This window comes from Gopherus flavomarginatus, chromosome 11, assembly GCF_025201925.1.
Source record: "Gopherus flavomarginatus isolate rGopFla2 chromosome 11, rGopFla2.mat.asm, whole genome shotgun sequence".
Lineage (NCBI taxonomy): Eukaryota > Metazoa > Chordata > Testudines > Testudinidae > Gopherus > Gopherus flavomarginatus.
In genome coordinates, this window is record NC_066627.1 from 38,632,361 (window position 1) to 38,646,694 (window position 14,334).

At 36.2% G+C, this 14,334-nt stretch overlaps 1 protein-coding gene across 6 annotated transcripts in view; it reads right to left on the reverse strand.

Annotated features, from left to right (window-relative positions):
- Window positions 1–60: 60 nt before the first annotated feature.
- Window positions 61–14,334, reverse strand: part of ZNF217 (zinc finger protein 217) — a 37,436-nt gene continuing 23,162 nt past the window's right edge. For all 6 annotated transcript variants that reach the window (XM_050918184.1, XM_050918183.1, XM_050918185.1 and 3 more), the window contains 4 exons: window positions 11,682–11,807; window positions 9,132–10,730; window positions 3,888–4,016; window positions 61–2,228 (listed from right to left, as the gene is read on the reverse strand). In XM_050918184.1, the coding sequence (XP_050774141.1) occupies window positions 3,907–4,016; window positions 9,132–10,730; window positions 11,682–11,807 (1,835 nt within the window). In that variant the 3' untranslated portion in view covers window positions 61–2,228; window positions 3,888–3,906. The remainder of the gene's footprint in view (window positions 2,229–3,887; window positions 4,017–9,131; window positions 10,731–11,681; window positions 11,808–14,334) is intronic.

Below are 14,334 nucleotides of genomic sequence, written 5' to 3' on the forward strand. Positions count from 1 at the left end.
ATTCAAGTGAACATTAAAATATTCTGAAGTTTTTAAAACAAAAAAAAAGACAAAGGCAGATTTGCAAAACACCAAAGATATATTTACATCCACATGTAATAACATACTCAACTAAAGTGAAATACATTATAAATTAAAATGAGTAATGTGTGTCTACTGCTTGACAACTTAAGGTTTCAACAATTTTTTTTAAAAAAAAATCAGAAAATGGAATGAAATAAATATTACAAAACAAAATCAACAACAACTTGTACCTCTATATATGCACTGTTCTCTCCAAAGAAACATAAAAACCAGTAGTATCCCAATAGTTAATACTGATGGACAAAAGTGTACTTTGAAATACAGGGTTGTAACTCAAAGAAATGGGCAAATCTTTGGGTACATTGTTTTCTAATCCATTCCCAAGAGATTTGGGAAGAGGCCAAAAAATAAAAGCTTGAAGGAAAAAAAAAAGTGTACCAGCATGAAAAAGATTCTTTTAAAGACAGATTTGGCAATTCAGATTTTGTTTTTAATGCAGCCCTGTGGAATTTTTAATTACATATCCCCTTAAGATGTATAAAGACAGTTACAGCATGCATTCTATAAGACTCATTGAAAGATCAGACAAAAATAGATTAGCCATCTTCCAAGTGAATTCATCTTCAAAACAATAAGCTATAAAAGTGCAAAACTAGGAAAACAATCTAGATTATGTACATATGGCTCAGCTTATGAACAGGAAAAAAGTAAATAGTGTACAATTTCCTGATACACAGCACTTCATTACATTGCCAGTTTACAGAGACATTAAAATTAGATTCCATTTAAATTACAGGAACTAGCCACACAACTAGAATGTCTCAAGTTGCATAATGAAAACAAGAATTTCTATGCTTGGCTATTTTACAATTGCTATATGAGGGGCAAAGAGCAAAATGAACAGTGCAAAAAAATTTTTTTTTTAAAACTAAGATATATGGAAGTCAAAACTAGGTACAGAAGAATCAAGTCTCAATTACAGGCTTTATGTAGAAACAAAAAGTCAAAATATGCAACAGCTCAACTGGCTGATATCTGGCCATCCTCCTGTAAATTTAATTGCATGTGCATTAGAAAAAACTCTTGCTGTCTTCATAAAAATACAAGGAACAAAGTTCTCCCATAGCAGACTGTTCCTTAGTATACTTCCAACACTCCAGTTTGTAATTAGGATGCTAGAGGGATATCAAGAAGCTTCTGAGCACAGTCAAGTAGGACAAACCATGATAAGCCACATCCCCTTAAGAAAACTTTGTAGTTCCCTATGTTTTTACTGTAAGCCTGTTACATATGTTATTTTTGAGTCTGGACAAAATGACGCAGAAATAAAGATACTATGTTGTTCCTAAGTGAAAGTGTGTATTACATTTGGTAAAAACCTAAACACTTGAAGTATTCAAATATTTCCTGTTTGTCCCATGAGTCCTCTGTACACTCTGCTATTAGAGTTTAACTGTTGGTGGAGAGTTCATCTATGAGACTATGAACTTAACATAAGGAGAGAATTCTGACTGTCCCAGGAACACTATGAAAGATCCTGCACAGCACAGTGACAAGAACTGCTTCTCTCTCTTGCTTTTTAAAGGTAAGATGCTGGAAACATCAATTCAACAGAAGCAAAGTTTGCTTCAACAAATTATGGTCCTAGTATGTGCAAGACTGAACAGCCAAGAGTTAGCACCTTAGCTATGATCACAATACTTCTAAACTGAACAATTTAATGTCATAGTTTTTAAATAATTTTTTAAAATGATCTAACAGTTATAGCAGAAAAATGCAATACGAGAAACTGCCACCTGTATGAAAAAGGAACAGTATTTAAATCAACATGCTTAGATATTTACAGAGAGTTTACCTGAGGTGCAAGAATTATATACTATTTCAAACAGGATCTCTTTTCAGCAGTGCTCAAGTATGTAAAAATATAATTCCTACCAAATATTTGGTCAATTAATTCTAAAGAAAATTATTATTCAAGACCAACATTGAGATACACATTCTCCACACCTTTATAACCCAACTGTTCAGACTACAATTTTTTATGGCTATTTGGTACAAATGTTAACAGAACCAATATTATAAAACTGTAGTGTTTTTATATACAGTACAATCACAGCTTAGTTCAGTAGCTTTCACCATTCATTTCTCTCAAGGGATGAACTGCAAGTAATAACTCCATAAAATATGGATTTGCGTCCTCAGACCTAGAACAAACCAAAAATAGTTGTGCTATAAACTGTAATAAAATTCAAATACAGCTAGAGAAAGATCTTTAAATATTAAAATTGAAATTATATATACACACACATTCTTTAATAGGCATATTTAGACATTAATGTTTTCATATGAAGTGTGGCATCTATTTGGTAGACTAAATTGTCAATTAAAGCAACTTTTCAAGACATTCAAACCATGAACAGAAATAGGAGGAAATAGTTAAAGACAGACAGATATCCAAGCTGGAGGGAGGTGGGGAAACTTGACTGGGAGGCATTTAGCAAAAAGTCAGATGAGACTAGGGTGACTAGATGTTCCGATTTTATAGGGACAGTCCTGATATTTGGGTCTCTCTTATATAGGCTCCTATTACCCCCCACCCCCATTTCGATTTTTCACATTTGCTGTCTGGTCACCCTAGACGAGGCCCAAGGAACAGTACTATAGCAAAACAATCTAACATGCTGTAGATATAAAAGCTTTGCTTTATGGACCAAAAAGGTGATAGTTCAGATCTGTGGAGCACATAGAACTATATGTAAATTATTGCATAGGTGTGGACACTTCAGCATTCAAGCAGCATCTACCTGAACTGGAAGGAATTTCAGAAAGAGGAACAAGAGTGGTTAGAGAGACTAGAGAGAATGAATACATAAATCAGGAGTAAAAACCGGATACAGAACTGTTTATATATAGTCTTTTCTAGGGTGTTCATCAGCTGAGCATCCGAACACATCAAAAACACAGTTACCTTATCCTAAACAGCGAGGGGGAAGAACTATCCTGGATTATAGTGATTTGAAACAAAGCTAGATTATGTGACTTGACCAAGGTTACACAGAAGCCTCAACTCCAGAGTTACAGCTGACTGCATTGACTATAAGACTCCCCTCTGCCTCTCTTGGAGAAACAAAATGACTAATAAGCTTGTATAACTCCAAGCACATAATACATGAAGTGTCAGTGTCAAGGAGCTGAAGATCAGGAAGTGTTTCCTGAAGAATGATGCACAGGATGCCATGCAATCTCTACCCAGAAAAATAGTTAAAGTTTGACTCAAGCTGTGGCAATTTAGTTATTTCACACCATCTTGTGAATATTAAAAAATGCAGTGCAATGAACAATCCCATACTGGCAAACGTCCCGTTTGTTTGACATGATAGCTTAGATACCAAGTTTAGAGAGCAAGTTTTCATAAGTGCATGAATGCTAATTAATGCCAGCTGCTTCCTCATTTGTAATTGTCAATTCTCCTTGTAGTTTTTTTAAAACTTACATTTTAACTTTGAGTAGATCCTTCCCTTGAACACTTAATAGACTGATATTGTAACCCTTTAATCTAGTTTAATAGATTTAAATTTAAATATTGTTAATGATTCCATTTGTTTTGGAAAACAAGCCCCTCCACATTTACTATCAAAAGGTAAAGGTTCTAAACCAAGTCATTTGGACTTTTCAAAATACAATCCTAAAACACTGAAAGTGATATTTAGTTCATTTTTCATAGTAAAGGGAACTTTTATTCTTCTCACTGACCTAATTTACACTTTTTTTCATAACTTCTAATAATTCCATGCACCAATATATTTGATGCCAGATTTAACAAATATGAAAAGTAAAACCATTTAATTAACAGGATTGTTTACCATTTCTTGAAGTAAATAATCAAGTTTTCTTGTCATTTGGTCGAAAACGTGCATTGCCAATAAAACTCTCATAACTTCGCTTTTGTAGCATGCTGTTAGCTAAGTGTTGGTATGACACCGGCCTTTTTCCTGATAAAGTAAATTTTAAGAGGCATTAACAAGATTATTTGGAAAACAAGGCTCATCATACAATTTAATTAATACCCTTTTCATTTGCGAGTGAAGTGATTTTACAGTGCCTTTCACCCAATGATTCAAAAGTGCTTTACACAAACTACTTATGTACATACACGTTGCCACTGAAGTTCAGACAGCTATGGAGTGGAAGACTGCAATCAAACAAATGCACAGCACAACAATTTTAGAGGTACAATAAAGACATATTGCAGAAGAACAATCCTAAAAAAGTGGAACGGAATTTTAGGTATCTAAGAAAAAAAATAAAAACTTCAAATATTAGGGCCTTATATGAAACATCACTCCCATATACAGATAAAGGTTCCATCAGCCTTTCATTCAACTTAAAAGTTTTCCTCTTACACAGATCGGCAACGTGTAAGCACAATGTAATGCAGTCCGTACACTTTTTTTCAAAACAGTTTTATTATTTACTAAAAGAACAGTGTACTAGTCAAAGTGAATACTTCCAATGAACTAGAATCCACATTGCTTTATGTCTATCACAATAACTTTTATTGGGCTTGCATTGTAACCTATTTTACAGGCACGTTCAATTTAATTTATTTTCAAACTGAACAAGTATCTGTCTAAATGCAGTGGTGCTAGGTACAGGATGTCTACCTCCTCTATATGCTTCATATGCATCACTTTCAAATAGAAGTTTTTGATAATTTAATATGCCATGGTAACAGGTTGCATTTCAAGTTTAAGTTTCTTTTCAATGTGGTAAGTGTACAGAAAGTTTATACTTTTGTTTGTTTGTTTTAAATCTGTGTGTGTATTTACAATGGACAGACCTTGTAATGCTGTTACCAAGATATTATTGTGCTTATTGATTTAATTACTAAAAGGATCACTTAAGATTTCTAAATACAGGTTTACATCAATGCTTGGTCATATTAAATCTTATTAGCTTATGTCAAAAACATTGCATAAAATTTAGAAAAAGGTCACGTCTGTTTCAAGAACCAATACTCCATTAGGATACAAAAGCTCAACTACTGTCTATATTCCATGAAAGCCTTAAATGCACTGTGAAAAAAACAGTAAGGCTTTAGTTACATTAAAATGGCAAAGAAATTAATATTTCAACATAATCTACAAAATTGCTGGAATATGCCTAAGCAATTGTCTTCAATTTTCAATCTCGGCCAGATCAGCCAGCCAACAGGTTACCCTTGATAGAGTGTTGCCACTGCAAAGGATGACTAATTTGAGAGTAACACAAACTGAATGGTTTCAGAATATCTCTCTCTCTTCAGGGCAATGCAACTGGCACAGTTTACAAGCAATAAACATGGTTTAATCAAGTTTGCCAAGTTGAACATATTCTCATGACAATTTGATCCAGCATTTAACATGATATAACATGTTCATAGGACCTAAATAATGTTTACACAAGACAACAGGCCATAAAAAGGGGTTTATCATCATGTTTTAGATGATCATCAGGGAGAAATAAGGGTACCAAAACTTGTAGCTGTACACCTGCAACTATTTGCATATGCTGTCTTATAAAACATATTCCTTAAGAGTTGCTAGTTGTTCCTACTTTTAGTTATACCTACATACTTATAATGGGTAAGAAAGTTTCTCTGTAACTTATACCACAAAAGAAAAACATTAGACTTCTTTTCAATCTCCAGCCTGTCCCCATTAAGTATCTAATACTAAGCACAATTTGCCTGTCTCCTCTTCCCAACTCCCCCTGCCTTCCCTCACACAAAACACAAATCGACCTAAATTTACTCATGTATAGGGCAACATCAAGAGGATTATCTGAGAGTTGGAAGATAATGGGACAAGTCAATGAGATGACAGTTTGCAAGAGTTTTAATTATTATTTTTGAAGGTCATCTAAAAAATGTATTGGCCTAGAAAGTCTAGCTTTGGTTTCTACCTACTTCTAAGGCCTTCTTCAATGTCGTATCTAATTGAGGCCATGTATGGGGAAAAACGGTGGTTTAGATACTAAGAAGTGGAAACTGCAGAACTTATTTGATGAAGTTTAAATTCTCACCTGCAAGCTACAGACCTCACTGCCTACAGGTGCAGACATCTGCACCTGTAGGACTGTTCCTACAGACATTATAATACACACTGCAGCATGTGGCAATTATGTTGCCCACAAGCTCAGATTTTAGAAGCAGAATTTTCTTCAGATGCCATAAATGTTTAGCATAGGAAGAGGTCTAGGTCTGCAGATGTTTTTAAGAAGCATAAAGGAAAGAGAAAATCCAGGTGAACGCCAATGTAGGCATTATATAGAGAGTGTCTGATGCTTTTGTGTGAATGAGTTCAACCTACAGAAGCAACAAAAGAGTTTGTTGCATTCCCACCCCTGCAAGCTCTCATCCCTTTATTTTCAGGGACTCCCTGCAATTCCCTCATTTCCCTTTGTCTCTGGCTGTGTCTCTCTCCCTTCCATAACTTCTACTGGCATACCATTGTACCCATTCTGTCATGTGGCCTCCCTTTCCATCCTCCACTCCACATCACCATTCTTATTAATCTCTCTGACAGAAAAAGAGCCATTCAGGTTGTCAATATTTTAAAAATTCTACTGAGAGGACTGGCAGACCTGAGAGATATAGATATATGCGTGCGTGCATGCTAACTAAATGCAAGCAAGGGGCTCAGTGTGCATTCCCCCTCTTGGTTTACACCAAAAAAAAAAAAAAACCAATAGGGTTCTACTCATTAATGCTTAGACTATTTCTTGAAATCCTGGATTATTGGGTGCAGGACCTTCTTCTGCATGGCCAATAATGGCTTCAAGATCTCCAGAAGGCCCTTCTTTGGGCTGAAGGACAGACCATCAGTTTCTTCTGAGCATGTAAACTGCACATTACTCACAATAAACATTTTAATCAAAAGATGAAAGGCCGAGACCATTTCAAAAAGTTTATAAATTTGACTAGTGGATGGCTATTTCTGTGTCTAGCTGTCAGTTGGTCAAAGAAGTTACAGGTTCTATCACTGCAGCCAATGCTGTCTTGTGTTTTACTGAAAATACATAATAGTAGCAAATTAATGTTTACAGACAGATAATGTCCACATCAAATTAAGACTTAAATGCTTTCTAAAAGCAAACTCCCACATTAAAAAACTTCAGTGCTCAGCTAAAGGTAAGATTTTATCAGTAACTTTTGCTAAGAGACAAGTTACTTAAAATATTTTGATATATATTTTTTTTTCAAAAAGCCCATCCATCAGATAATTTCCTCCCTTTATTGTTATTTATACAAGAATGAAAACATACACCCTCCCAACCCAGCGACAACCCATACCAAACTCATTATCTATTTCATGTGTCTCCAAAGCAAGTCACATACCCTAGCACCCAATGTTAATACATTCAAGGACTGGGCTATGCTTAAAAATTAGATCAACCTAGCTAAGTTGCTCAGGGCTGTGAAAAATTTCATGCCTTGAGTAACATAGTTACGTCAACTTAATGGAAGAATCCTTTTTCAACCTAGCTACTGCCTCTCAGACATGTGCATTAGCTACGTTGATGGAAAAATCCCTTCCATCAATGTTCTGTAGACATATTGAACACCTTAGCTGCGCTGCTGTGGCCTACACAAAGCTGAGGACACTGTTCATGTAACCAGGAACCAAATATAATTTCAAGCACTCAGAAATGAATGAGATATTGCATTCCACCTCTCATCCATCATATGATAAATAAAAATGTCATTCTTCCTCCAATATTCCCACTAGTGAAGACTACGTTTACACATCTCCACCCAAAACACCAACAATACCTTTCAACTTCCAAATGCAGGCTTAATATCTTGCCATCAACAAATCTTCTATGACCCAAAGTGGTGTTGCACTATTGATTACCCACCACAATAATGTATTGCCTTATTTTCACAGAGAACAAGTTGCTGGCAAAGTTTGAGAAGAATTTAGCATGCATGCCTCAGTGGAGCTCAATGGGTTATGAGGCATAATTAAAGTTAAGAAATTCTTTAGCTGTCTAACATTTTGAGACCGTTTTAGTAAAATGCAATTGATATATTTAAGCTGCAAAGATATCTTACAAATCGTATGTCAGTCTATAAGTAGAAAGCCACCGAGTTCTACATAGTACAGCATTTCAACTTTAGTGGCTGTGTTAGACTGCAGTGCAAGAGAAAAAATGAAAATAGGAATAGCAAGACCCCATCTTCACCTAAGTTCAAGTTTTTTTCCTCATAACTAAATGTAGTCTCTTAAATCCATGTTGACCTCAGTGGGAGCTCTCAGATGTTCAACATTTTCTAAAATTAGGAAGGAGCTTAAAAATGGATTCATGCATTTAGCTTTAGGCGCCTGGTTTTGAAAATCTTGGCTAAGAGTGAAATGAAGTTCCTACAGTAAAATGTTAATACTATTGATTAGTGATGGGACTTTTCAATTTGAATATTAAACATAGACAATACATCCTAATGAAGCGTTCGGCTTCTATTAAAATTACACATTAATGTAACCCACTGACGTTTTTAGATCAGATGCATAATATATAGGTTTAAGGCAGACCTGCAGTAAGTTTTACAGGATTTAATATATTTTGAAGGTTGGGCTTTTTTTAAAATGCTCTCTTTGGAAGAAATTCTATTAACATTCCATGGGGTCCAAGGTTTCTTTGCAAGAGATGCTAAATGTTTAACATTATCATTCTTTAATGTACTCTAGAAACATTAACTGACCCACTGCAATGAAGGTTGGGAGTACTAACAGTAGTACATATTTGACATCAAAGAATCAGAGTAGCAGTCATAGTAACAATTAACGTTTTAGAAAACTTCTGCTTCCTGCAACAGATGTTTGTTACTGTGTATATGATGCAACAATTTAAAAATCTGAATACTTGCTATGACCTCAAATTTATCAGAAGCCATTGATAAGATAATAAAATGCTGACAAACCATCATTTGCATCACTAGTATCTACTGTTGTGGAGATATTTAAATGCATAAAACTATCCGATTTGAATCGTTTATCTTAAAATTAGAGAAAAAAATTAAGTTTTAGCACAGTTATAGTTGAGTATATACAGAGAAAATACAGTACCTTCTATTGGAGAGCTGGTGGCTTGGCCATTGCTAGGTCCAAAAGAACCATAAAGTGGTCCAGGGCTATACGGCTCATAGGTTTTCAGAATAGTCAGTACATTTCGGGAATCAACTTCATCTGAATTCAGAAGCCCTTGTTTTGTTGGCAAAACAGAGGATGCAGGTTTGGCATATGAACATTCCTGAGGTAACAGATTTGCATATCTGTTTGCAACACGAGATCTGCTCATGTCATATCTTCTGTAATTAACTCTTGCAGAGTCAATGTGTTCAAGAGCTAACAGATTAGGTTTCACTCTTTTAGAAGATGGTTCACCAAATTCTAAGTTTATGTGACCCGCAGATCTATTGCAGAGATATTCTCTTCCTCGATTACTGAACCAGGCAGATTCATTAAGGGGAGAATCATAGGAGCTATTGATACTGCTACTAACTACAACAGGTTGAGAAACTGATATATTTAGAGTTTTTGCTTTAGGTTCACCTTTTTTTACTCTATCCATTACTGAAGAAATGCTAGGATTTGAGTGCAAATCTTGCTGTGGTTGCTGACAGCTATTCGCCTGAGCTCCAATGCTTTGTGGTTTGTAAGACTTCAAGTTACTTGGTGTTGAACTGCTGGAATCTACCATTGAAAAGACAGGGACTTTGCTCTGTAGAGGGGGACACTGTTTAGCCTTCTCTGTATGCAACGGTTTTGGTTGCATAGATAGGGAAGCCTTACTTTTATTAGGGTTAAGAGACAGGGGAAGCACATCTTTACCAAGAAGAGCTGGTGGGCATCCAGTACGCCTGGCTTTAGCCAAAGCCTTGTTTCTGTAACCATTTTTGTTAACAGTGTCAGGGTTGTATTTATGCATCAATCTCTGGTGTATCATTAGGACTTCTGGATAAAATGTTCTATAAGTACAAAATGGGCAGGTGCTGGTTGCTAACAAGCCTCTAGCAGTTGAGATCACTGAACATTCTTGCACTGTCCCAGTAGATAAATTTAACGGCTTTTCTTGAGAGCCCACTATATGCTTGTTTGCACATTTTTCGGCGCTCTCTCTCATTTCTTCCATGTTATTTTTGTCCTTTAAGGCACCAATCAACTGGATATCATCTCCTTCCAATGTCACTAAAGCATCTCTCTCTTTTTTATCAATGGGATCATTTGCCTGCAATTCCATTAATTCTTCCTCTGCTTTTAGCTTTTCCAGGTAAGGAGCACCTGAGTTCTCATTCATTTGATTAGAGCTATTACCAACTGCACTCTTCTTTGAGTCCTGAGTATCATTTTTCATGGTTAAGATAACTGGACCACTCAATATGCTCTGAAAGGAAGAAAATATCTCTTTTTGTTGCTTTACAGGTGGGCAGCCCTTTGCATCTTTGGCACCATCAATAAACCTTTTCAAGTTTTTGATTTCTTGAGCACCGTCAGTGGCTGACAGGAAGTCCATCTCCTGACTCTGTAACAAAACTTTGCTGTCACTTTTCACATCTGTTGCAACATCGGCCTGCTTCTCCTTGTGATGCCTCTCTAAGTGATACCTCAATGATGTTTTCTGGGCTGCTGCATACTCACAAAATTCACATTTGTATGGTTTTTCACCTGAAACAGTTTCATCGGAGAATAAATTTGATGCATATTGATTTAAAATCTTCAACATAATTAAATGATTCAGTGGGTTTTAGAATTCACAAGACTAAAGATATAGGTGATCTTTTCTCCTCCCCCTGCTCAAAACACACACTTCTTATGCAGATCCCAAATTGATCCATGACCCCTAAGAACTATACCTAGTGGGTTTTTGTGGTTGTTTTTTGTTTTTGGTGTTAGCTACAGTGACATCTTCTGGCTAGGATGAGAGTTTTTCCTACATGTTTAGAAGGTGTAAGGAGGGCAGTTAGCAATCTGTTGAGCACAGATAAAAAAAGGAAGGATAATTAAAGGGACCCCGGTTGATCAATTGCAGCCACGTGTTCGCGTGGCCAAAAAACAACAACATGGGTTGGTCAGCAATTGGGAGTACACATTCGGCTAATATTAAACAGTACTTTGAGGAGAAAAACATAGGAACAATTACATTCATTAAAATACATGGACTCAGACAGTATCTTTGGAGGGGAAGTACAGGTGGGGTATGGAAAAGAAGCTTTACTGAAGACAGGGACACCAGTCTCTTGACACTGCAGCAGTGGCACACACATACTTGGAAGTTATATTCTGAATTTTTAAAAGCAGTTTGATAATTAGACAGGGTTAAACAAGGGTGAAAAGCAGGATGTGTGTCACAAATCAAAGTGTAGCAGAGACATAAGAGTCTAGTGTGATATTTGTCTAATTTACAGTAGATTTGAGTTTAGGAAATTAAAATAAATACACATAGCTGTTTAAGGCTATGTTTCATTTACAGTTCAATTGCAACATTGGATATTTTAGAATTTAGATCTTAATTTCAGCAATTTTGTAGATAGTTTTATTTTGTCCTTAACAGGAATCTAAAGTTCCCTCTGATCTGGATTAAGCAGACCTTCTCCTAAAGAATTTAAAATCCTTTACCTGTATGAGTTCTGAGATGAATATTGAGGTAATAATTTGAGCGGAAATATTTTCCACAATAGCTGCATTCTCTGGATGCCCCAAGGTTTTTAACTCTTGCTCTTTCCAAGCCATCTTCATTTTTATCTTTGTAAGAAAACAAAACAAAACACGCAAACCTATATTATGAGGAGTAAATGCAAATTTGGGCTCCATGTGTTTCAACCTCAAAAGCACAAGCATTTACTAGAAATCACCTGCCCCCATTTAATTAGAAAACGCTAACGCCAAATATAAATCTACAAAAACCCCTCTGATCTACATTGCTACACACCTGCTAACTGTCAAGAAAGTTTTAAGAGACTTCCAGTTGTGCATCACATAGTATTGTGGTTTGTGACTGATGAAAGATCCATTGGGATTGAAACAAAATGCAAAGCTAGGCCTTAAGAGTTGAACAAATACACTTCATTAACTTTAATCACTTATGCCTCCCATTGTGTATGCCATATCTTATAAATCCTTTATGGGTCACAAACAGACCAAATGTTTTCTTTAAGATAGGAATTTAAACTAGAAAAGATAAGACAGAGACTTGTAGTACACTGCTGCAGAAATTAATTTGCACTAAATCAATGGAATATCGTGCCTGTGGGAGACCATTTTAGTATCAACAGGTCCTGGTAAAATGGTCTTCATTTTTGTCCCTGGGAACTATCAATACTTAAGCTGAGAACTGGCAAACATACTGGTAAGGAAGTGACATGACTAGTGTTTCACAGAATTTAACATTTTTTTTCAAGTTCGCAATTAGAAAAACTTTTCTCTTTTTGTAAGTGTAAGCACCACTAGTTACCACTAGAGGGTAGCAAGTGCAGCATGATGTCTAACAAGGAAGAGGAGAAAGTTGACTTTGACTTTTATAGTAGTCATGAATACAACAATTTTTTTTTTTTTAAAGCAGGTTGCACTGAGAAGATTGTTGAGGACACCAACTGTCATTATTCTGGTCAAAATGGATGAGAAAGGATTTTGTTTGTTTGTTTCTTTTTAAAGTAAATCTATCCTTTTACTTGGTTAATCACTGTTTGTCAAATACTGAAGTGGCTTAAAATGGCTCAAAATTTTTTAAAGTGACATTTAGTAGAAAATTTTGTGATAGCAGTTTTAAACACACCCATACAAACTGATATATTGCATTGGAACTATGACTCAGCATCTCATGATAACTATTTTATGCAGGAAGATAACAGCAACCAAGAAGGATCAACAACAAAAAGTACATTTAGCATTTCTTAATTCAATCAGTACCACAGCAGCCAAACTAAGGGTTGTACATTTGTAAAATTGGAAAAAATGCAGTAGTGTGTGCCAGGACATTCTGTACATTGTGTCTTGAGGTTATGCAAGTATCCTCTTTAAATGCGGACACAAAGTAGGTCACGCGCAAAATGAAGGTGCAAGACAACAGTTAAATTCTAACCAGTTAAAATACTACCTTTGCTACCTTTTTTGTAAAACTAATCCCCTATACATGTTAACTCTAGAGTAATTGTTCAAATTTTAATGTTCCATTATTCCTGTCCTACACAGGATTAGAACTTTGAATCTCAGCAGCAACAAACAGTTTGATCCTGACTGCTCTGGCCAAGGAAACTGTGTTAGCATTTTTCTTCCAAGTAAAGTATTCAGGCTTACCTGTCTCAAAGCCCTCGTCCAGACTAACCCGCGGCATCGGCGGGTTAAAATCGATTGCTCGGGGATCGATATATCGCGTCTAGTCTGGACGCGGTGTATCGATCCCCGAGCGCGCTTACATCGATTCCGGAACTCCATCAATCCGAACGGAGTTCCGGAATCGACGCGGAGAGCCGCGGACATCGATGGCGCCCCGTCCAGACTGGTGAGTATCTCGATTTTAGAAATTCGACTTCAGCTACGTTATTCACGTAGCTGAAGTTGCGTATCTAAAATCGATTTTAATTTCTAGTCTGGACGTGGCCTTAGTCAATTCACATGCCAATAGCTTGCCTACCTTTCCTCTTTCTGGTAACTTAAGGCTGTAGGTCCCAAACACTGAAATTTTCTAACTTCACATCATTCAAGGGAATATGCTACATACAAGAGCAGCGACCAAATTGTTTAGAGTTAATTCTTCAGTTTTTAAAGTTCTAATATCTGCAGATACTAAACACTAGACTGTTCTGCCTGCCTCCACAATAAAAGGCAGAAAATGAAGAAAACTTTTTTACAATATTTCTCCAGATTATGCAAGGCCATATGGGGAAGAAAAACTGGAAATATTGGTCCATAAGCTAAATTATTACTTAATTGGCATTACAGAGACTGGGTGAGAAATCTCATGGCTGGAATATTGACAGAGGTGTATACGTTCTTCAGGAAGGATGGGCAGGGGAAAAAAGGAAGGTGTTACATTAGACATGAGAAATACACACTTGTTCATAGGTCCAGAAAGAACCAGTCTGAAGAAAATAAAAGGAGAAAACAAAAATGAAACACAAAAAGAGGGGTTATGTCATGGTCAGAGTCTAGTATAGACTACCCAATCAGGAGGAGGAGGAGGAGGAGGAGGAGGTGGTGGTAGTATAGGTAACATTTCTAACACAATCAACAGAAATATCCAAAAAACACTAGACCTGATAATAGGGGAGGA